Source organism: Scomber scombrus, chromosome 23 (assembly GCF_963691925.1).
Source record: "Scomber scombrus chromosome 23, fScoSco1.1, whole genome shotgun sequence".
Lineage (NCBI taxonomy): Eukaryota > Metazoa > Chordata > Actinopteri > Scombriformes > Scombridae > Scomber > Scomber scombrus.
In genome coordinates this window covers 9,805,663-9,828,432 of record NC_084992.1, presented here as the reverse complement: position 1 = coordinate 9,828,432, position 22,770 = coordinate 9,805,663, and the positions used below count along the sequence as shown (strand labels likewise).

Below are 22,770 nucleotides of genomic sequence, written 5' to 3'. Positions count from 1 at the left end.
GATGTGCCACTTCACTAAATTTAGACATACCGGTTTCTTTAAACTTTTTCATCAATTACTGCCTGATAGTAATTATTTTGCTGATTCAAACCACGCAGTTAAAGAAGCAGAAGCTGCACAACTTTATTTTAATAAAGGTTGTTTGAGATTTTCACACCAAAATTGTTTGTAAGAAATCTAGAAATGTTGAAGCTTCTTTCCTATTTTTTATATTCAGTCAGAAGCTATATCTTCAATTCATCTAATGACTTATTGTAAATATCAGCAAATAGATATATACATTAATATATACTGTATATACATATATAAAACAATTCCTGTTGAATTTGACCTGTTCTCTGCTGTAACTCATTTAACCTCCAAATAAAGTTTACAAAGAGAAAATGCTGCTTTCTGTCTGTACTGAATGATACCCAGACACATCATTTATCAAATTTAAATCACACTTTTAATTAGTATTTCTCTTTAAAGTATTTACATCTCAATACAGACTTTTCTCAAACTAAAAGCAAGACAGTTAAACAGTTTTAATCAGTATTTTGTTTCATAACATGAGAAAGGACAAGTGTGTCCTTGGGCTGCTCAATAAACGAGTAAAAAAAGAAATGACATATATACAGAAATGCACAACAATCACGGAGATAGCTGCACTTCACACATGTGTTGGTCCTCCAAAAAGGAAGATTGTGTCAAGTTAGGATGCATAGCAAAATGCACATGAAAATAAGGCCAAAAAATAGGTAGCATTATTTCACATAATGCATCATCCATCAGTTCTGCACAAAGGAAACTAAATAAAAGCTCTTTTTTGGAAAAACAAAACAAAACATGGTGTCTTTCTCTCTCTCACACACACACACACACATACACAGTATCATCTGTCCAACATCTGTTAATAAGCTCAAAAACATAATTTTTAATGTCTTATTATCTCACGTCGTCATACAGTCTCACACATGCAGCAGTCAAATATTAATGCTGTTGGTCCCTGAGAATTGGGACACATAGGATGCCAGGGCCGGGTTGGTAGGCAGGACTTTGATAGGCAGATCCCAGCTGAAGGTATCCACGTCGACATGCTCCGCTCCGGACCAAACCGTCACCTCCGATTGGTTCTGGTGGACCGTGGGCGGTTCCATAGGTTCCCGAGCCGTGACAAATTCAAAGTGCAGGCGCCACCTCAGAGCCACTGTACAAGCAAAGTGAAGAGTTTGGGTTTTGGGTTGCTGTGTGTTGTTGGAGTTAGACAGGAGCTTGATACACAGATGATCATCTGGAAGGAGTTGTTAAATGTCCCTAAGGGGAGCTGTCTAAATAACCTCTTAAATGTTATAAATAATATAATAATATATCAATTATAATAAATAATAATAAATAAAATAGTCACTACACCAAAGATATTTCTCGCAATAGCAACACAATTTGCTGCTAAATTAGGGTTACAGTCACACTTACATTCACTGTGTTCATCCTTAAAATCTAACAAGTACATTTAATTCATTTCCTTCCTTAAAAATAATTCTCAAAGCCGCTCGCAACACTTTTATTTCCTGCCTTATGTTACACTGCATGTTATTGTGTCAACCACGAAATACAAACAAGACGAGGCCCCACTCTTAAAAATATGGCTCCAAAGTGCTACTAGTGATCATAAATCCACAGGATACATTGAACTAAAGTTGGACATGATGTGGGACAAATTTATCCCTCATATAACTTTGTAAATATCTGTCTTTTTATATAGTCTTGTGGGTTTTTTTCACATTTTGTCCTAATACTGTTTTAGGTCTTACGTACAGAGCTTCGAATGGTCTTGTGGAAAGGTGCTATACTCGCCTCTGTACATATTAGAAGTTATAATGCATTAATATTTTTATTATGGTTTGTAACAACCTCATTAAACATTCTTAATAACAGTACTATTAACTGAAAACGCACAATTAAGGACTGTTTAGATGTTTAAATGTGATGTCAGACATAACATTTGAGATGTTACATTAATAAAACAGATGGACATGTTTCAGACGTCTGGTGACTGACCTATGTCTGTGCTGAAGCCTGGTGTGACGTTGAGGGGGATGGGGAGGGAGAAGTGGCTGGAGGCCGTGTGGAGGCACGACTCCATGTGCCGTCCGTGTCCGCTCACACTGACAGCCTGGCCGGGACGCCGCTGGTAATGCTCCTGGATCTCCTCCTCGCTCTGGAGGCTCACCGAATACTGAAATGATATTACAGTATATAATAATTCACTGACACATTACATTAAACAACTTAATGTTGTACAAACACTGTGTGTGCAACAGGAAGAAATGCAAACACACCTGTAAGCAGGGAATGTCGCCCTCTGAGAAGTTGAATGTGCCGACGATGTCCTCTCCGAGTCTGTAAACAGTCTTGAAGATGCAGAACTTTGCCACTTTCCCTCGCATGTTAGTGATGTTAAACATGTCTGGAGAAAAACAGAGATCCACAAGTCAAATGTAGACCATCCAAATAAAAACAGTGGCAAAATATAATTCAGAGTAGAAGATTAAAAGTAAAATACAACTATTAATTATAACTAAGTTATAGTGCTTTTACACTATATATATTTTTAACTATTCTTAATATTTGTGTCTAGTTTACATTTCCTCCAGTCACTGTTCAATACTGCATGAAAGTACTTCCTTTTTCCTATTGAAGTCTATTCTTTCATAGCTTGAAAGTGGGCGGTGTGCTGGTAAACAAAGACTTCCCAAATGAAGAAGACATGGATGGAACAATCTAAGTCTAGTGAAGTTGTTTTCACTCTGTATAAAAACGGATGAGAACAACAATGAGGCTTACGTGGGCAGCGCCTTGATGTGGTGACCATCAGCATGTCCAGCGCTCTCTCCAAAGGCCGAGCATCCCTGCGGCTCGCTTCCTCTTCCTCCAGGAACGGGTTAGAGGGGGAAACCTCCTCATCCTGTGGAAATGGAGGTTCTGGCATGCCTACAGGTCAACATTAAAGATTATTATAAATATAAAACTGTCTTCATGTCTCAGACTAAAGAGAGACGTAGATTTCATTATATCTGGTCATTTCTGCTATTTACTATCTTCAAAGGAGTCTCTCATTATCCACAGAAAAGTAAACCAGCATTTAGTTGGCTGTTGCTCTAAGTTTCCTCTTTCTGTGCATTGCCATCAATTATTAAGAATGTTACAGCAGAACCTTGTTAGAACTGGAAGCTTTGCAGTGTAAAATGCAACCATTTGAAATAAAGAGTAGTCTCACCCTGCAGAACCAGCACTCTGAAGGGAACTCTGAGAAGTTTGATAGGAGAGTTGACCCTCTGACAGCCGATGGTCAGTTTGTAGACGTACTTCACCGCCTGACCACGGAAACTAGGAGGGCCGTCTACGGGTACGAGCTCACTGTATGAATCTGTGAGAGTAGTACATATATGTTCATTTATATATAGTACATAAACATTAGAGGAAGAACTACAATTGAGATGTAATTTGGTGAGTAAATATGTTTCCATTCTGACAAACATGCACTAAAAGTAGGTAAAAGTAGCGTTCATTTGTTACAGTTTTATGTAAAAGTACATTTCATATATAAATAAGCTTTTTTTCCCGCCACATATTGCAAACTAACACATACAGGTTTTGCTCTCTCCGGGATCCAGGCGCAGGTCACAGAATAGTATCTTGGGTGGTGTGTCCAGCATACACTGTCCTCGCTCTCCTAGGTGAAGAAAGAGAGGATGTTAAAGAGATGTGGGGCATATTAGACATTAAGCAATAATCTTACAGAGTCATCTTTATTTAACAGAATTACAAATATAACAAGTGCAACTAAGTTCTAAAATATTTTAAATGATCAAGACTCTGACAATCCCTCAAAGGACCCTCTGAGAAGAGGCGTCTACTGGCTGCACTGGTTCTCCTGCATCTACTACGGCATTAACACAAGTATGGATGGTTTAAATAAGTACCATGAACCCTTATAAGTCTTAAAATGATCTATGTTACGATAAAAGTGGATTTAGATGGATAAAGTTGACTGTTTTGCTGCTACATATACGTAGGTTCATCTCTTCCTGTGTGTGTTAAATTTCATCTTTTCCTCCCACTGACCTCTACTAGGAATAAGCACAGTGTCGCTCTCAGCCTGGACGTCCTGCTTGTTGCCCTGAGCCGGCAGGGCCACTCTGTTCTCACTGGCATGAAACTGGCAGTGTATCTGAGCGCTGGCCCACGCCAGCATCTCACTGGGACACCGGCAGAAATCAAAAGGTAAACAAAGGCATTTAAAGAGTCACTGATTAAATTATATATGGATCCAAGCGTCCTGCATCATATGATTCCCCACCTCTATTAGGTTACAAGACACTAGACAGAACAACCAAGATGATTACATTACAAATCATAATGTGGAGACCAATGAATTATAACATTGAACTGAATTGCCCTGTCCTGTCACCCTTTAACATCCTTAATATTGTGTCTATTGTGTTTGGTTATTTAATGAATATTTCAATAAATAATTGATCACAAAAAAAAACAACTCCTCCTCAATAAAAAGACAACTCAAGACCGTGGACAACCAAATTAAATAAATGCAAATTAACTTCACGTTTCATAAATGGTGCATAAAAACTATGTATTTTATTCAAATTACATCTAATCCATGGTTTGTTTCTTAAGCTTTAGGATAATCAAAACTGGTTGATTGATATAACATCACACCCCAAATTCTGTATAGTTATGTACAGGATTCTGATCAGTAAATTGATGAAAGGGGAACAATCCTACCTGCTGGCAGAGGTGGACAGGTGAGACATGGGGTTGGTGAAAGTTATCAGACACTCCATGAGCTCCCCGGCCAGGAAAACAGGGCCTCGGGCCATGGAGGCCACCACCTCGATCATCTGAGAGGGTTAGAGAGCAACAATCAACACGGTTAAGTCACCACATGGACGATGCAATCACCAAAATGGAGAATATAATGTGTTATCCCTGCTATAAAACACTGCAGATTTGCATTAATAAAAACCCATACCTTGGCCTCCACCGGCACTACTGCGTGCAGAATAACGTTGTCTATGTTCCCGAGGCGAACCTACACTTACGTATTTAAAACAATAATCTGTAAATGCACCCTCTTTTCAGCAATAACATAGTTTATCGACAAAAGCTGGCAACTGAGGTAAACAAAACAAAAAAAACCCACATATAACTTATGTAGATATCCTATATACTGTGTTGGACGACCAATCACTAACCATGGGAAACGACAACTCCTGAAGAATAGAAATACGTATCAAAAATTAAACATTATCTTTACAGAAAATGTGTTATACAACGCCTAAGTGGTGTGTGAGTCTTAATTTAACATTTTTAAAGAAGACAACGAGAGTGTAGAAGTTTTACTGCGGTGTTGTTTTGGTCGGCCGCTGGAAAAGACGACCCGTGGCAGAGCTGACGAGAGGTGGGCTGTTGCTATGGTAACTGGCAGGGAGGCTTTAACTCGATATTTACGAATAATAAACGTCGCTTTGGTGCATTGTCACTACACATTATTTATACATAGTTTTATAATGAGAATATGAATTATATATGTATCAAAATATGCCAATGTTAGTCAAGCAAAGATAAAATAAGTGAGTATGTGTTATGACGCACCCCCCTCTTTCTTACTTCAAATGGAGTCGTCTCTCACTATTTTATTCCTGAGTTTAGTCTGTCAGGCGTCATTTACTGTCAGGCTGCTGCTTGTTTTAAGATCAATAAAGCCTCACCAAGAAATTATACGCTTTTTTTAGTAAATGTGGGTGGTTATAAATCATGGTTGAGGTTTTTAATCCACTATTGTGACCTAATAAAGCGATATCCGTGTGCAGCCTAGATGGGGAAGTGGTGCCTGAGAGACTAAACACCGAGCAAAATTAGACAGAGTTTAAAGGTGACGCTAGCCGCGGCTGCAGGCAGACAATCGGTGAGGAGCAGCGGTGATGTGATGATGAGGTTGATCACGGCAATAAACATATAATCGTCGTTCATCACCGGGTGAGTTAGATACATACTTTACCTAGCTACTGTTTCCCCGAATTTAAAACAAACCAATGGCTTCAGCTAACGTCTCATTATTGATTATTAATCGATGTTACAGTTTTGCGGTCTTTGCAAGCTAACATCTCGTTGGAAAAGATGCCGTTTAATGTAGTTAAACCGTAAATATGATACATTTAATAACTTTTGTTTATTTTTTTCTTTTGTTTGATCCCATTTTAGGTGCTACCCAGCTAAATGACTGAGGTGGAGGGGGGGTCAGGACTCAGCATCCTCACTATTTCCTGCTGGTGCTTTGCTGTCATCCATCCATCAAGCTGCAGATAACAACCACATCCCTGCATGCAAAAGAGGGCAAGAAGACAACCTGCTTCTTCTGCCACAACAACATGATGGTGGCAAATTTCTCCACTCAAGATATGAACACATATTAAGCTGTAGAGGCTGATTGCTCGTGTGGATGTTAATAACAGTATAATGGCAGTGGGTCCTCCAACCTGAAGGGGGCCGATTATTTATTTATTTTCCTGTTTTTCCCTGTCCGGAAGGTATTCAAAGCTTGTAAGTCTGAGAACCGGCTTACCGCACAGGAATGACTTTTTGCAGTTTACTGATCCATTCAAAGATTTCTAGTCCACCTGTAGCTTGCTCTTCAGTGTTTTCTGCCTCATGGTGAAGACACGACAAACTGACTGTTGACAAAAGGTGTTGACAGCTACCTTGTTTTTGTGTTGCTCTCATTCACTACTTCAACAACCTCCCCCCCCCCCCACCACCACCACCACCTCCTCGACACACACACACACACACATAGACACAGACACAGACACACACACACACACACCCTGTTGCTCCCAAGAAATCAGCAAAAATGACCACAGACTGGGGTGAGAAATCCACAGCGGACCTTATGAGCAGTTATGTATCCAAGGAAATGGGATATGGAGTACCCAAGGAAGGATGGCGCATCTGTCTGGCACACGAGTTCAAGGAGAAGAGAAAACCCTTTCAAGCTAAAGATGTCTCGCTGTCCAACGTCTTAGAGCACATTGGCCTTGGGATCAGGTGAGACATTCACTTTTAGACCTTCAACTTTGTGGGAAACCTGTGTGATTCATTTTATATTTCACCTATATTAAGACATTTTCAAGACATTATGGGGAGATACAGGTGAATACATATTAAAACAATATCTTTCTAACAATTGAGACACTGATTTTGTAAATGATATATATCATATATGGAGTATGTGTGTAATATATGGCTTATTTAACTTATGAGAGAGTAAAAAAGCTACACAAACCCCTGTATCTATAGGACCACACCTATCACAGTTCATTTCTTTTTTGAGTGACTATTTTGACATTTTAGTCATACGGTGGAACTGCTAGTCAAAAACTAGCAACTTTAAATAATTTCCACTAAAGAAATCAACATTTATTCAACACTCGTACATAGTTTTTTAAAAATGTTTTATCTACTCGACGGACACCCAACAGGTTTTTTAAGTCTCTATTGACACTGCCTGTTTCAATTAACAATCTGTAGTCCATACCATTGAACCCTCTTGTGCATGTTTCTATGGTGTCGCACTTGGGGAAGCATTAAGCCCACGGTGTCATGTTTCTCAGCCCACACCTGAGAGCAGGTGTGAAATGCAATCCTGCTAGAATTGTTTATTATAGCTCCAAACAATCGTAAATATTAGGAGAGGAAAATCAGCGAATTGCTCAAATTGAGGTAGTCAACCGCTTTAAAAGACGCATTTGAATTTTATTAAACAAATTCCTTTTTCAGTACAGTATTCAAGCTTATTGTCACATCAGCAAATTGGGCAGTAAGACAGGGGTCCTCTCTGTAAATGTTCTATTCAATCACGACAGCGCTGTAAACATAAAAAGTTGACTGTTTCTGAGGGAATTAACATGTAGTTGACCCCTTTTTTTTTTTTTTTTTTAACAGTAGGCTACGAGCTCTGGTCCAAGGAGAAGTTAATGTCAGTAATTTCAAAGGGTGTTGCAACAATGGGTGTGGTCATACATCATATATATATATGTCACACATACCAACGCAGCGTCTGCTTGCACAATTGCCCGCTGTAAAATTTTGCCTGAAACTTATCGCTAACGAATCGTCTGTCTAGAGCTGCACGATAAATATAAAGCAGACATCTGACTGAATATACAACTCTGACAGATGCAAAGTTGTATATTCAGTCTGCATGTTGATCATTTTTTAATACTGACTTTGAAGGCGAGCCCTGCAGCACAGATATTTCAAGTTGGATATGACAGCATATGATTTACAGGCTGTCAGCTCAGCCTGTTATCTGTCAATTTCATGACATAGCGTTCTGCTGAAGGCCAATAAATTCTCAGAAAGCTGTTAGAAAAGGTAAAAAATAAAACACAATCTTGCATCAATGTTCACAAAGATGTTGCAATGTTTCTGCAAGACAAACACACTGCTCCCAAAGCTAAGGCTCACAAAAAAGAAGCAAATCTCTGCCCCGTTTCTCATCCAAAGGTTGTCTCAGACAGGTTTGATCATGTTGCAACACTCATTAATTATTGTACCGATTAAATGTGATGGCCGTTAAAAACTGGGAAGAGGTTCAGACAGACTTAAAAGGGAGATTACCATCAAATCCAGGTATTGTCACACCTTCATCCTGCCATGGTCTGATTAGAAATTGCAGCAATGTGGCATTACTGCAATACTGTAAGTGTTTCTTTACCACTTGAAGGCTTTACTGCACAGTTCCGTTTTTATATCAGTAGCTTTCCCATAAGTAGAAAAGCACCAATATTGTTTGAAATACTCTCAATTATCTGCTCTTGTTGTTATACAGTATATCTAAAACTAACCAGGTAACTGTGACACAATGAGCTCCTGCATGTATGTCTAATTGAAAGCTTTAAAAGAAATGTAAGAACAAAATGAAGACTGTAATCTTACGCTACTCAAAATCAGTTAAACGATTGATGACATATTGATCAGCGGGATTTGAAACTTTCGCCTCTTCACTTCTACGCACTTGTGACGTTTTCACTTTGGCGGCGGACAAAAAAAAGCAGCTCGAGCAGACTCAAGTTAAATTCATGTTAACGCACTTGGCCTGCATTCACAGATCTGGATCAGGGCGAACCCCTATTGTTTGCATTCCAGCTGAGCAGAACAACAACATCCTGACAAAAGCGTAACCTGCCGTGGCCTCAAACATCACGCTTTGATGGGTCGCCCAGTCAGATCCTCTTGACTGGAGCCGTGTGGGCCGCTGTTGTTGTTTCTCTGGAACAAGCCTTTTCCTGTGAAGTTATTGTTTGTGATTCAGTCAAGCGCAGCATGTTTTTTTTAATGTTCTACAGGATTTTTTTTTTTTTGTCACAAGTTGGAAAGCTCTTTGTGTGGCTCGTGTTATTAATTATTCTGTTGTGTAAACAAAGTCATAATACTGAGCCCAGAGCCATGTCTTCTCCAGTTTATAGTCTTTAGTGGTGTAGATCGTTAATGAGCTGTAATTTTCTGGGGTTAACCCTGCTGCACACAAAAGTATTTATTTGGGTATCATTTCTCCTCCTCCTCCTCCTCCTCCTCACTGTGCCTTCCTAAACTGTTTCACGGACCGACAGATGGACTAGGGCATACCCAAAATCCCCCAGCGGTGGTAATAATTTTGTCCTGATGTTGGCCAGAGAACGAAATGTCTGTGAGGATGTCATTTTTCTTCCTTATCCCAAACAGGAAGCAAGAGAAAAGAATTCAGTAAAATTGCAGCCTCCTGAAACGTTAATCGCTCAGTTCATCAACTTGTCAGATTGCTGCAGATATATTTTGGACAGTACGTGTCTCACTTGTGGTCATATTTACTCTCGTTCTCACTCTAGGATGTATGCAATGAGGGGCGTTATCGGCGTTGCGGCCAGTTCCGTGCTGAACTAATGAGTCAAATACAGCAGCTCAACCAAAAACGGCAACTTTATTCTGCATATTAACAGAAAATCAACCATGTGTTGGGTCAGATTTCAGAGCATTAACAGATTAATGACTCTGTGACGTTCACTGTGAACTTCTGAGCCTCTGGTCAGAGGGCTTTAGAAGCTGTTTGAAACCAAACCTAATGAATATTTTACACTACAAACCCGGTGTCATAGCGTGTGCGAGTTTTCACTTCGACTTCAATTCCTCTCGTTTCACTTCCGTGCTTCCTTCTTGCAGTTACACAATTCCCAACTTTTCTCTGTGCCTCTGTGTGTGTGTCCAAATTGTTGACTGTTGGTTCCAGTTTTGGCTCAGAGGACTAAAGGAAAATGCTGTAGGCACATTTAAAAGACTATGAATAGAGAAAAATAAACAGGCGAGGAGAAAGAGCGTTTACTTATTGCACATGTGCTTGTGATGGTACTTTTTTTGGTCCTTTTGAGAATTAAAAAGCATCCCTAATCATCAACCATTTAACACATGACCGTTGTACACGTTTCCCCTCATAGGTCACGTTTAACACTTGCATCCTTTCACTTGTGATTCCTGAGTTAATGACTGCATGTCTGTGTTTATCCAGGTACCTAAAATGGTGGTACAAGAAGACTCAGGTGGAGAAGAAGGCTCCATTCATCGATATGTTTCGTGCCCAACCACTGCGACAAATATATGGTGAGTTATAGTTTCGTGCTGCTATAAAAATATGTTCAACTTGTCTATGTAAATGAATTATGTGGAAGTTTATGGCTGGATTTGGAGGAACACATGTGGTGAAACACGGATTTGTTTCTGTGGACTCATGCTACTATCAGTCTAGTGCAATTCAGATTAATGATTATTGCCTAATATAACAAAGCTGTCTGTGTTTCCTGACAAGACATCAGTCTGATATTTACTTTATTCAGGGACACATTGAGTAAAGTAGGCACATTGTTCAGTCGACTCTCATGAACACAGATCATGGTCCTGTCCACTAACAAAAAACTAGAGCACAGATCAGTGTGCAGAGTCTATTCCTGTTGTAGAGTCACGACAGCCCCGATTTTCATGATTCAAGCCATCGTTATCATCTACATTACTTTTTGACTAAAAATTTGCTGGTTGTAACTCCGTTTTCATCATATAGACTTTTCACATTGCGCAAAAATAAAGATTCTAATTAATTTGCTGCATCGCTCCATCCCAGTTAACGCTGTGCTCTTCATTTGCAGGTGCTCCACTAGGCGGGATTGGGGGAGGAACCATCACGAGAGGTTGGAGGGGTGAATTCTGCAGATGGCAGCTGAACCCTGGGATGTACCACTATAAAACCGTCACAGCCAATCAGGTATTCTGGTCCTTCTTTTTTTTTTTTTTTAAGTCGGAGCACAAAGGCTCTCTTTTGTTTTTTGAACCTCAACAAACAAAGTCCAGCAGCCAGTTAAGTCAAAGTTTACATTGTTGATAACTAATCACTTATCTCTAGACCTTTAAAGCATTGGTGTAGGTGTCATATCATCAAAAGTATCAGCAGGAGAGGAAATTCTTTCATGTTAATCATTCACTTAATCCATATGAGCTATCTCTGTCGAGCACCAGCCAAATGTTGCAGAGAAGATAAACCTTTAACAGTCAAAGTCTACATTAATTAATGGATCCATTCAGTTGTTTGGTGGTGTCCTTTTCCTTTTAGAAAAGTAGACAGCAATCAATGCAAACCACACAAGTTAATTACCAGAAAAATGTTCAGACACTTCAAATATGTAATGTAACAGATGTTGTGGAGAGTCCATTTTAAAAGAGCAGCTAATTTGCAACAGTCACACAGGGTCAACTGTGTTGGCAGCAGCCCCAGCAGACATGCATGAGATGCAACCCAAAGATATGGTGTGTTTCTAAAAGAGGGGTGTGACTGTTGGTCTCTGTGAAAACTGTCTCTGACTGTCATTATCACTAATGTGCTCTCTGCCTGAGAGAGTTGTAGAACAAATAGCTGCATTATAAAGTAAATTACAACAAAAATATTCTTTTTAATGATCAATTATTAAATGTCACATCTCCCTTTTAAACATAATCATAAAAAAAGATTTAAAAAATCAGTATATGTTGACATGTTTTCCTTCATCTCAGTTCACAGTGTGTTTGCGTCGTGGGGGACAAACCGTTTACCAGCAGGTGCTTTCTGTAGAGCGTCCTCCTACGTTACAAGGCTGGAACTGGGGCTACTGCGGAGAGTACGCCTTCTACCATGCCTTGTTCCCCCGTGCCTGGACTGTCTACCACCTCCCTGGACAGAATGTCACCCTCACCTGCCGACAGGTTTCCCCGGTTATCCCACACGACTACAAGGTAACTGAGGCATCTCTGGATTTCACACAGTCAAACAGGTTCATGATACGTTTGTCTGACGTTCAGAACTGACTTTAAATACTTATTTTGATTTTTGAAAATAAACAGAGCAAGACTTCTTGCTTATTGAGATGTTTAATTATGTTGCATCATGTCTTAACCTCATATCAAGCCAATTTGTCCAAACAATAACTAGAAAAATACCCACAAACTTCTCAAAATGAGAAGAATTCTTGTTTCAAAATTCAGCCCTTTGCACTTCAGTCATTTGGAAGTTTTGTCAAAAGTACGGACACACCTTCCAATTCCCTTGGATGAGAAAGTGTGTCTAAACTTTTCACTGGTACTCTATATTATGACATCGGATGGTTAAGTTGTGTTCAAACTGTGCCGGTAAAGTTTTTAAAAAAAAACATCCACATGAGACAAAAAGTTAATTTAAAAAGTCAAACTTTGTACCAGATTACAGCGCCCAGACATAAAGATCACTGTCCAGTTTTTGTCATTTACCTTTTAGTATCAATATTGATACTTGTTCATACTGACAGTTTGACAATGAGGTTTATAAAGTTGCAAGTAAAGCTAAATTGGTCATTTAGCTTTTTGGATAATCCCGAAACTTTTCTGTCCGTGTGATATTTTCAGGCATTGCATCAAAGACTCACTCAGAAGCGTTGAAGGACATGTTTTACATATGTTGTCATGTTACCTCTCCTTTCTCTCAGGACTCCAGTCTGCCAGTAGCAGTATTCGTGTGGGACATAGAGAACAAGAATGACTACGCTCTAGATGTCTCCATCATGTTCACAATGGTCAACGGGTCGGGACACAAGGACGACAAGAGCGGGGGACACTGGAACGAACCATTCCACCTGGAGAAGGAGGGAGAGGAAGTGTCTGGGGTCTTGCTACATCACTGCACATCGGTGAACCCGTACACCCTGTGCATCGCAGCCCGAGAGCAGGTTTGATTTAAGCCTTTAATTTTAGCAGCTTCAAAGGTTTTTGTTGTAGGTAGTTCATTGCGCAACCAATTCTTTGGATTTGTAACAATAGTCTGTGTTATTTGTAAGCGGATTTATAATAATCAACTTTTTTTTCCTTTGTGAAATAAATCTTAATGAGCATTAAGTTTTAGATTTAACAAGAGAGTGTTTGGTTGTGTGTGTTTTAACAGCCTGACAAGGAAATCAGTCATCAGACAGCGTTCAGTCCAAAGGGAACCTGCAGTGGTTTGTGGAGTGACCTCATCACTGATGGACGTCTGGACTCTCCGACAGGTCAGCAGTTAAAAGTCTGTCAGTGGAAGGATGAGACAGATTTACACTCCAGCAGCAATCTAACTTGCTTGCTCACCTAACATGGAGCAGTAATATAAAAATCAAGAGGAAAGAAGAGGAAACACCCAGAAAAACACACCTGAGCAGTATAATAAGCACCTATCAAGAGATGTACATTATAAATAATTTTTATGTTATATGTTTTATGTATTCTTTGAGATACACACATGTAGCAGTCACATAAAACTTTTTTAAAATTGATACAGATGCTTAATAAGACGGATGCTAACCTTCCTAACTATCCTCTGCTCTCTCTGTCTTACCTCTGCAGGCTCCAGCCCGCCAACACTTAAAGGAGAGAAGGTCGCTGCAGCGCTGGCTGTGGGCTGCTCAGTGCCGGCTCAGGGCCATAACACACTGGAGTTCTGCCTGTCGTGGGACATGCCCAAAATCACCTTCGGGTCTAGGGAGAGAGAGCACATCAGGTATGTTGCTTTGCTGAAAGATAAACAAGATGGAGATCGTTGTCACATCCTCATTACCCTGCAACATGCTGAAAAGTTTTATGACACTCTATGCGCAGAAGTGTGAAACACCCTTTTCACACCCTGTCAGTGCAAATGTCTTACTTCCTCTGAAAAGGAAGTAAGACATTTGTCTCACTTCCTTTTCAGAGTGTTTTAGTTAAGGTGGGGTCTCTCTCTATTTATCCTCCCAAGATAAAAGCCTCACTACCTCGTTAGAAATGAAGTGAGAGAAAATAGTGAGGGTGCGAACATAAAAACTAAACTAAACAGACATAAGCTACTTTACTTGGTCTGTTTTTCAGTGTGGCTACTTACTACATAACCATGTACAGATAAAACATACAGATACAAGTCTTACTCATTTAGTGACCACATAGCGTTTTTCATGCACTGCTGAATACCGTATGTCATAACCCACAATAACAGAATTTGCAACCACATTGCAAATATCAAGCATGACTGAGGACAGCAGCGTGTCTGTCACCTTGTAGTGGAAGATTACAAGGCACTCTGGTTATGTGAATGGACTTGCCCAACCTGATCGGCTAGTGGGAGGTCTGCAGCTCCAGGACTAACTTTAACTGACATGCAAACGCAAGGGTCACAAGGTTATCACTGCAGACTGATAATTGTCATTTAGGAATGCTTTCATATTTGTTAACAAACATGACACAATGTTGTATTGACATCATTTATCCCGTGACTTTTCTCTCTCCAGGAGGTATACTCGGTACTATGGAACCAATGGGGATGCGTCCCCCTCACTCAGTCACTATGCTCTAACGCATTACAAACAGTGGGAGAAGAGCATTGAGGAGTGGCAAAGACCCATACTGCAGGACAGGTAGAGTTCATACCTCTAAAACCTCTTCAGGCTAAATGAAAAATGAACAAATCCAATTTTCAAACTTTGAATTTTTGGCTGTTCACCTCAGCAGGTAAGCCCTGTTCTTACATCAGCTTGTACATTCACTTGTTCCTCGCAGTTCTCTCCCCTCCTGGTATAAGTCGGCCCTGTTCAACGAGTTGTACTTTGTGACGGATGGAGGGACGGTGTGGACGGAGCTACCAGAGGATGCTGATGTCAGTGGCGGAGTGCGCAGCGAGAACGGGGGACTGCCAGCTCAGCCAGCTGTCATCAAGGAGTATGGGCGTTTTGCCTACTTAGAAGGTACATTTCCTGCACAGGAAGACTAGCAGGAAACTAATGCCACATGCTGCGGTTTGTGTCACAGTGTATTATTAGTCACAGTGTGTCAGTCTTTTTTTATAATATCCATGTGGTCAGAACTGAGAATTCAAAAAACAGATCTATCAAACAAGACAATGAAGTCAAAACTGAGATTCTCTCAGCTACAATGCAAACCTAACCATTGCCTCACATCTATTAAGAAACTGCGATTTTCATATTGACTTTAAGGTTTCCCTCCTTACATACAAAGCCCTTAATGGGCTAGGATCAAGCTACATGGTTAACTCCCTCGTTAACTATTTGTCTTCAAAAACATTGTGATCATCTGTTGCTGGTTTATGGGTTCACAGCAACAGATGAGAGAAAATCAAGGATGCAGCCTTTGTCACATATGCCCTTAAACTATGGAACAAACTACTGATAGATATCAGGGAAACCAGCTCACTAAATAATTTTTTCACTTTAGCCTTTTACTAACCTTACTCTGTCTGCTTCACACTGATGCACTACTGCATTTCTTTTAAATATGTAAAATTTTACTTGGTGATATATGTTTTCTTTATTCTATGTTTTAAGCACTTTAATTTTACTAACCATTTTTACAATTTTTATTTCACATCGTATGTAACATTAATGTCTTCTCTTACATTGTGTTCTTTATGTCCTTTTCATGTGAAGCACTTGGTGTATGTCATTTCTTTAGTTGTGAAACACTTTGAGCTACATCTCTTTTATAAAGGGTGCTATACAAATAGAAAGTTATTATTATTATTATTATTATTTAAAAGTAGAAGAAAATTATTTATGCTCTTATGCATAAAATATGGATGTAATGATACTCCGATATAATGATGCTCATGACTATACTATTGTTTCAGGTCAGGAGTACAGAATGTACAACACATACGACGTGCACTTCTACGCCTCCTTTGCACTTATCATGCTGTGGCCCAAGCTTGCCTTGAGTGTGCAATATGATATCGGTGAGTGGAGTGTTCTTATCTAAGTGCTTTATCAAAGATTGTACTAGACTCATATTTCACAGCTGAAACCTCTTTTCAGCTGGCAGTGTGGTTCAGAAGGACCCAACAGAGAGACTCCATCTGATGAGTGGGCTGTGTTCTCCTGTAAAGGCCAAAAATGTGGTGCCTCACGACATAGGAGACCCAGGTATGAAAAAGAGAATATAATAAACTACAGCTGTGATGGCAGTTCTTACACTAAAACCTTATTGAATGATAATAGCACATTTTTGCATAATGAATGCTTGTCATTTCCCAAAATAATCATAGTAATCAATCACAGAGATAAATCAGGTAGATTTATTCGTTAAGTTTTTTTGCCATCACGCAAATAGAAGCATGCTGATTTAAGTATTGATTGGACCAAAATCTCTTCTCATGAACTGTCACTGAGTACTGTATGTCGACCTTGTCGCTAGATGACGAACCATGGAAAAGGGTGAATGCCTACCTCATTCATGACACTGCGGACTGGAAGGACCTGAATCTAAAGTTTGTCCTGCAGGTCTACAGAGACTTCCATCTCACCCAGGACAACCAGTATCTGCGGGACATGTGGCCCATCTGCCAGGTATAACTGACTGCTATAGTCTTAAAATACACTGTAAGCGCCTTTAACAATCCTATATGTGAAAGTTGGATACATTCATACATGATTGATATAAGTGGTCTCTTAATTATTCCCTGTATAGAATTGTATTTTGTCTGTTGTAGAAGTAAAAGGAAACCTGAGTGTATTGGGTTATTTGGTCTTCTAGGCGGTGATGGAGTCAGAGATGAAGTTCGACCTGGATGGAGATGGCCTGATAGAGAACTCTGGATATGCTGACCAGACCTACGATGGCTGGACAGTGACTGGACCAAGGTGAGAGTTAAATTAACTGACCAGATGAAAAAACTAAACAGTGGCAGCCCAGAGAATGAATTATGGAGTGGAGTGGAGATAAAAGTTTTTACAGAAGTTTGGATAAACTGCTAGCTTCCCTCAAACTGTTCCGGTTATAGGGAAGGAAATGAAAATAGAAAAAGCATGACTAATGAGAAAAAGCAGGAAAAACTGATTCATCCTTGGCTGCAGTGTTTCCTGCAAGCTGAGGTTTGATGGTTTCAAACGTTGCTGCCAGATTGAAAGTTGTGTTGCCTTCAAAACGGACAATTCTTGTTTGCAACTTCTTTTTCCTTATCTTTTAAACTTAGGGACAACGGACACACAGCTCAGGCAGAAAGTTTAAAAGCTGGGAGACCAACTTTACTTTAACTCTGTGATTTATTATTATTATTATTTAACAAGAATTCAAAACAGCTAGTAATGTCATTACACTGTCCAACAAAGTAAATGAAAAGTCTGTGTTGAATGTGATGTGGTGAAACGCTGTAATCTGCCACCTACTGGTTGAAATGTGCTTTTAGTCAAACTTCACTGTCATTACAGAAAGTTTACATTTGACTCTAATAGTTTTTATGTAAATCTTGTTCACCTCTGGAAAAGCTTAACACTGTCCTTTTTATTTATATTTTACAGTGCGTACTGTGGTGGGCTGTGGTTGGCGTCATTGTGTGTGATGTGTAAGATGGCCAAACTGGTGGACAACGAGGAGACATACCGACGTTACAGAGACATCCTGGACAGAGGCAGTGCAGCTTTTGATAAACTGCTCTGGAACGGTAAGTTAATCCATTTATTTGGCTCAATATATACATATATATGCACAAATCAAGACAGTCTGATGGTTTTTCATTTTCTTACTCCATGATTTTCTTTTTTTTTTTTAAGAAAAGAAAAACAGAACCTAGGGGCTTAGCTGACTTTGTAGCTGTGATGTAGTAATACAGCTATTGTTTTCAGTTCAGTTATTTTGAAGTTGATTAAGACCTGAAATGCCTTCCTTTTTTTGGTATTTTTCCATCATGTTTAGGGAAGTACTACAACTATGACAGCAGTGGGAGAGACCTTTCTAACAGTGTCATGTCTGACCAGTGTGCTGGCCACTGGTTCCTTAGGGCGTCTGGGCTGGGAGAGGAAGACTACCAGGCAAGTAGAGCTGCAAGAATTACTTGATAAATCAATTAGAAAATTTGTCTGCAACTATTGTGATAAATAGTAATTTTAAGTTCAGTTCATTAATCAAAAATGCTGGTTCCAGCTTCTCAAATGCAAAGATCTTTTTCTATGTTTTATACACTTTTGTAGACGTCACCTTGTGTTGTGGAGAATTACAACACATTTTTAATTATTATCTTACATTCTATGAACAAAATGATTCACCCAAACACTAACACATGGATAATAAAAAAATTGTTAGTTGCATCCAAATTAAAATCTTATTTGCCCACTTGCCAAATAAAAAAAGCTGATATTGGGACAATGCTGCTTAGTATGTATATATGTATGTATATACCATATTACATATTATATATGTATGCATTGTACATGCATATATTAGTATGTAGTAAATACTCAAACGTTAACTACAAATGTTTGAACTACTGCTATAATATACACCCTTAATATCTACAGTATAAGTGTCAGGTGTAATTTATTCAAATCTAGTTAATACATGTCCATAATTGCACTCATATAACATTACAATATACTGAATATAATACACTGAATAATAATATACTCAGTCTATTACTTTGTGCCTAATGTTTATTATATAATAGCACCCTCTTTTCCCATGCTAAGAAGCAAGTTGTGTGAACTCTCAGCTGCAAATGTTTTCAGAGTAGCTTTGTGGTCTAAACATTGCTTCCTCTCTCTCCTCCAGGCTTTTCCAAATGAAAAGATCAAGAGTGCACTGAAATCAGTCTTTGACTTGAATGTAATGAGCTTTGCTGGAGGCCAGATGGGGGCAGTTAATGGAATGCGCCCGGAAGGAGTGCCTGACCGCTCCAGTGTCCAGTCAGATGAGGTTTGGATTGGAGTGGTGTATGGACTGGCAGCGACTATGATCCATGAGGTGCGTGTGTGTGTATCCACTTTACACTGGAGGGTTTAAAGATGTATCATATTCACGTTCTGTTGAAATTTGGAACTGATATTTTTTTCTTCACTTAAGTGTTCACCTCACTTTTTTTAAGAGGCAAAAAAACCCAACACTCATAAGTGATTTAAAGCCTACCTTCTTGACTAGTTTTGTTGTATTTTTCAATGATTAAGAGTCTTGGTTAAGGCAGATTTTGTTAATCTTTTGGACAAAAGAAGACTACCTTTTTCCCAGTCTATATGCCAAGCTAAGCCAACCATCTTCTAGCTCCAGCTTCATTAATATTTAACAGACAGATACAAAAGTAGTATTTATCTTTTTTATCTAACTCTAAAAAAAGCAAATAAGTCTACTGTTCTTTTTATGCTTACACTGTATGTATTTAAAATGTTTGAAAGTAACTTGATAGCTGCAGCAAAGTATATCTTTGTATGACTGGTTGTGTTTACTCTGGTTTTTTTCTTTATCAGGGTATGCAGGAAGAAGGTATGCGCACAGCAGAGGGTTGCTACCGGACTGTGTGGGAGAGGCTGGGCATGGCCTTCCAGACTCCTGAAGCTTACTGTGAGAAGGGCATCTATCGTTCTCTGGCCTACATGAGGCCTCTGAGCATCTGGTCCATGCAGCTGGCCCTAAACTCTTCACAAAAGGATCAGACCACGTCATCTCAGATTGGAGCCACAGACAGGGAGCAGGGACAGGATTTGAGAGGAAATCAAAGCTAGGACCCTGAGCCATCATACTTGAAATTGATGACCTCCAAATTCTCCTGCAGCCTCCACACATCTGCATTTGATGGGTTACAAACGTTGAATTAAATTGTCTACAGTTTGTTTTGCTTCAGATGTTGCGTCATTTGAGGCCTGAAGTCAGAATTATGATGGTTTATGCTTGAAAAAGTCATTATTTACTATAGATCATGGTATTTTTTGTTAGGTGAGGAGAACAGACTGCAAATAGTACCTGCTTTTTTAAAAGTTGTGCAAGATAGAGTGACAGCCAGGCAATGTCAAAATCATAGCCAGCGTGTATTGATAATTAAAAATTGACCTTGTGTTCAAGCAACATATTGTCTATCTGCACGCATGTACACACACATGCAAGCACTACATTGCACAGTTCAAGATTATGTCAAAAATAATGTATATATGCTAAATATTTGAAGAGTGTTGCCTGTTATTATACCAGCCACATGTAATAATTTTCTTTTAATAGATGAGTACACCAGAGGCCCTGTTAATGAATAAAATTAGATACAAATGATTACTGGACCAGAAATGTAGACACCAGAAGTAAATTTGATTTATATTTAAATGCTGTACTCAGTGATGTAAAATGTGATGAGTAGTGTTGGAAATCAAGTCTGAAAAAAAAAAAAGATTTTCCCTTTTTTTTCTTTTGTTAATAGCATTTGGTGCCTTGTTGCATGTTGGCTTGTATCTACAGTATATTATGTAGCGGCAACATTTACCATGTTTTATAGAATCCAATACTCATGACAATCATGCTGAATAAATAACTGAATAAAATACAAGATGTTGTACATTATGTTAATTACATGTATATGGGAGAATTTTTTGTAGTTCTGAAATAGAGATAATTACAGCCCATGAGATAATGAATGTCAAACCTATTAAAAAACAAAGAGTTTTATTTGCTTGTAAATTTGGCTTTTATATTAGGTGCTCTGATTAATAAGATAACTTTTCTGACGTTATTTTTGTTGTAAAAAGACCTTTCAGACCGGCAAATAAGGGTGATGTTTATTAACATAAATGTTAATAGAACAGGCAAAAATGAACCCCAGGAAATTCAACAAAAGTAACGAAAAAATATGAATCCTTCAATTACATTTCCACATTCCTGGGTGGGCTTGAACCACCAACCTTTTGGTTAACAATCAAACGCACTAACTGATTGCGCCACAGAGACTCCCTGCTAAAATTTAGGATAGGGTGTGGCCTCGATCTTTAATCCCCGCCCACATGTAGTACCGTTTTGTGTATTAAGGAAATATGGTAGGCATTTCAACCATGGCATAATAAAGGAAAAGACTTTTCAATACATGCTATGTAATTTTAATATCAACATGTCAACCAAAAATAAAAAGAGCTGATAATTTGAAACTGAAAACATTTAGCAAACTTCAATTTCGCTCATGCCGCCATAGTATAGCTAAACAGTTTGTTATTTTTAGTAGGAATCATTAGAATTGGATGTCCACGTCCCTGGGTGGGCTTGAACCACCAACCTTTTGGTTAACAGGCGAACGCGCTAACCAATTGCACCACAGAGACTGGATGCTCAGTTTTGGGAGGGGGTGTGGCCTGGATATTTAATCCCCGCCCACATGTAGTACCAATGTCTGTATAAAGGCAATATGGAAGGCATTCCAACCATGGCATAATAAAGGAAAAGACCTTTCAATACATGCTATGTAATTTTAAAGTCAATGTTTCAGCCAATAATGCAAAGCGCTGATAATTTGATACAGAAGCTATTAGCAAATGTCAATTTTACTCATTGTGCAGCTAAAGGGTTTGTTATTTTTAGCAGGAATCATTAGAATTGGATGTCCACGTCCCTGGGTGGGCTTGAACCACCAACCTTTCGGTTAACAGCCGAACGCGCTAACCAATTGCGCCACAGAGACTGCATGCTCAGCTTTAGGAGGGGGGTGTTGCTTCGATCTTTAATCACCACCCACACGTAGTACCATTTTGTCAAGAAAGGAAGTGCTGTAGGAATTTGAACCACGGCATAATAAAGGAAAAGACCTTTCAATACATGCTATGTAATTTTAACATCAACATGTCAACCAAAAATAAGAAGCGCTGATAATTTGACACTGAAGACAATCAGCAAACTTCAATTTCGCTAATGCTGCAGCTAAACAGTTTGTTATTTTTAGTAGGAATCATTAGAATTCGATGTCCACGTCCCTGGCTGGGCTTGAACCACCAACCTTTCGTTTAACGGCCGAACGCACTAACCAATTGCGCCACAGAGACTGCATGCTCAGTTTTAAGAGGGGGTGTGGCCTGGATGTTTAATCCCCGCCCACATGTAGTACCATTTTGTCAAGAAAGGAAGTGCTGTAGGAATTTGAACAATGGCATAATAAAGGAAAAGACCTTTCAATACATGCTATGTAATTTTAACATCAACATGTCAACCAAAAATAAAAAGCACTGATAATTTGTCACTGAAGACATTTAGCAAACTTCAATTTCGCTCATGCTGCCATAGTGTAGCTAAACAGTTTGTTGTTTTTAGTAGGAATCATTACAATTGGATGTCCACGTCCCTGGGTGGGCTTGAACCACCAACCTTTCGGTTAACAGCCGAACGCGCTAACCAATTGCGCCACAGAGACTGCACACTCAGTTTTAAGAGGGGGTGTGGCCTGGA

At 39.2% G+C, this 22,770-nt stretch overlaps 2 protein-coding genes and 2 non-coding genes across 6 annotated transcripts; 1 reads left to right on the top strand and 3 right to left on the bottom strand.

Moving 5' to 3' along the window:
* Positions 1 to 431: 431 nt before the first annotated feature.
* Positions 432 to 8,258, bottom strand: rgp1 (GP1 homolog, RAB6A GEF complex partner 1). Of its 2 annotated transcripts, none has more exons than XM_062444660.1 (9): positions 8,109 to 8,258; positions 4,786 to 4,901; positions 4,108 to 4,241; positions 3,632 to 3,715; positions 3,260 to 3,409; positions 2,827 to 2,973; positions 2,322 to 2,449; positions 2,041 to 2,218; positions 432 to 1,189 (listed from the first exon to the last, which is right to left on the bottom strand). In XM_062444660.1, exons 2-9 carry the CDS (start codon positions 4,899 to 4,901, stop codon positions 966 to 968), a joined length of 1,161 nt encoding a protein of 386 aa, XP_062300644.1. In that variant the 5' UTR covers positions 8,109 to 8,258; the 3' UTR covers positions 432 to 965. The 2 variants fall into 2 exon arrangements, with proteins under 2 accessions (XP_062300644.1, XP_062300643.1); XM_062444659.1 differs by lacking the exon at positions 8,109 to 8,258 and adding an exon at positions 5,033 to 5,410.
* gba2 (glucosidase, beta (bile acid) 2) lies at positions 5,960 to 20,907 on the top strand. 2 transcript variants are annotated; one of them, XM_062444657.1, is made up of 18 exons: positions 5,960 to 6,039; positions 6,265 to 7,107; positions 10,604 to 10,695; positions 11,235 to 11,350; positions 12,133 to 12,351; positions 13,077 to 13,316; positions 13,529 to 13,631; positions 13,963 to 14,116; positions 14,877 to 15,002; positions 15,145 to 15,329; positions 16,229 to 16,333; positions 16,413 to 16,520; positions 16,792 to 16,943; positions 17,131 to 17,237; positions 17,895 to 18,037; positions 18,289 to 18,404; positions 19,141 to 19,332; positions 19,830 to 20,907. In XM_062444657.1, the coding sequence occupies exons 2-18, from the start codon at positions 6,914 to 6,916 to the stop codon at positions 20,082 to 20,084; spliced, it is 2,607 nt and encodes an 868-aa protein (XP_062300641.1). In that variant the 5' UTR covers positions 5,960 to 6,039; positions 6,265 to 6,913; the 3' UTR covers positions 20,085 to 20,907. The 2 variants fall into 2 exon arrangements, with proteins under 2 accessions (XP_062300641.1, XP_062300642.1); XM_062444658.1 differs by lacking the exons at positions 5,960 to 6,039; positions 6,265 to 7,107 and adding an exon at positions 8,610 to 8,694.
* Positions 20,908 to 21,938: 1,031 nt separating this feature from the next.
* On the bottom strand, positions 21,939 to 22,012 carry trnan-guu (transfer RNA asparagine (anticodon GUU)). The gene has a single exon. It is a non-coding gene; the product is annotated as a tRNA-Asn (tRNA).
* A 649-nt stretch (positions 22,013 to 22,661) lies between these two features.
* On the bottom strand, positions 22,662 to 22,735 carry trnan-guu (transfer RNA asparagine (anticodon GUU)). Its single transcript has one exon. It is a non-coding gene; the product is annotated as a tRNA-Asn (tRNA).
* Between the last annotated feature and the right edge of the window lie 35 nt (positions 22,736 to 22,770).

Excerpts from the sequence above, each read along its gene's own strand:
- rgp1 (XM_062444660.1), bottom strand. The coding sequence starts at position 4,901 with ATGATCGAGGTGGTGGCCTCCATGGCCCGAGGCCCTGTTTTCCTGGCC. Across the intron at positions 2,450-2,826 it reads CACATCAAGGCGCTGCCCAC|ACATGTTTAACATCACTAAC; the intron begins GTAAGCCTCATT and ends GTTTTTCTCCAG. Across the intron at positions 1,190-2,040 it reads AGGCTTCAGCACAGACATAG|TGGCTCTGAGGTGGCGCCTG; the intron begins GTCAGTCACCAG and ends TTGCTTGTACAG.
- gba2 (XM_062444657.1), top strand. The coding sequence starts at position 6,914 with ATGACCACAGACTGGGGTGAGAAATCCACAGCGGACCTTATGAGCAGT. Across the intron at positions 7,108-10,603 it reads CACATTGGCCTTGGGATCAG|GTACCTAAAATGGTGGTACA; the intron begins GTGAGACATTCA and ends GTGTTTATCCAG. Across the intron at positions 14,117-14,876 it reads AGGGAGAGAGAGCACATCAG|GAGGTATACTCGGTACTATG; the intron begins GTATGTTGCTTT and ends TTCTCTCTCCAG.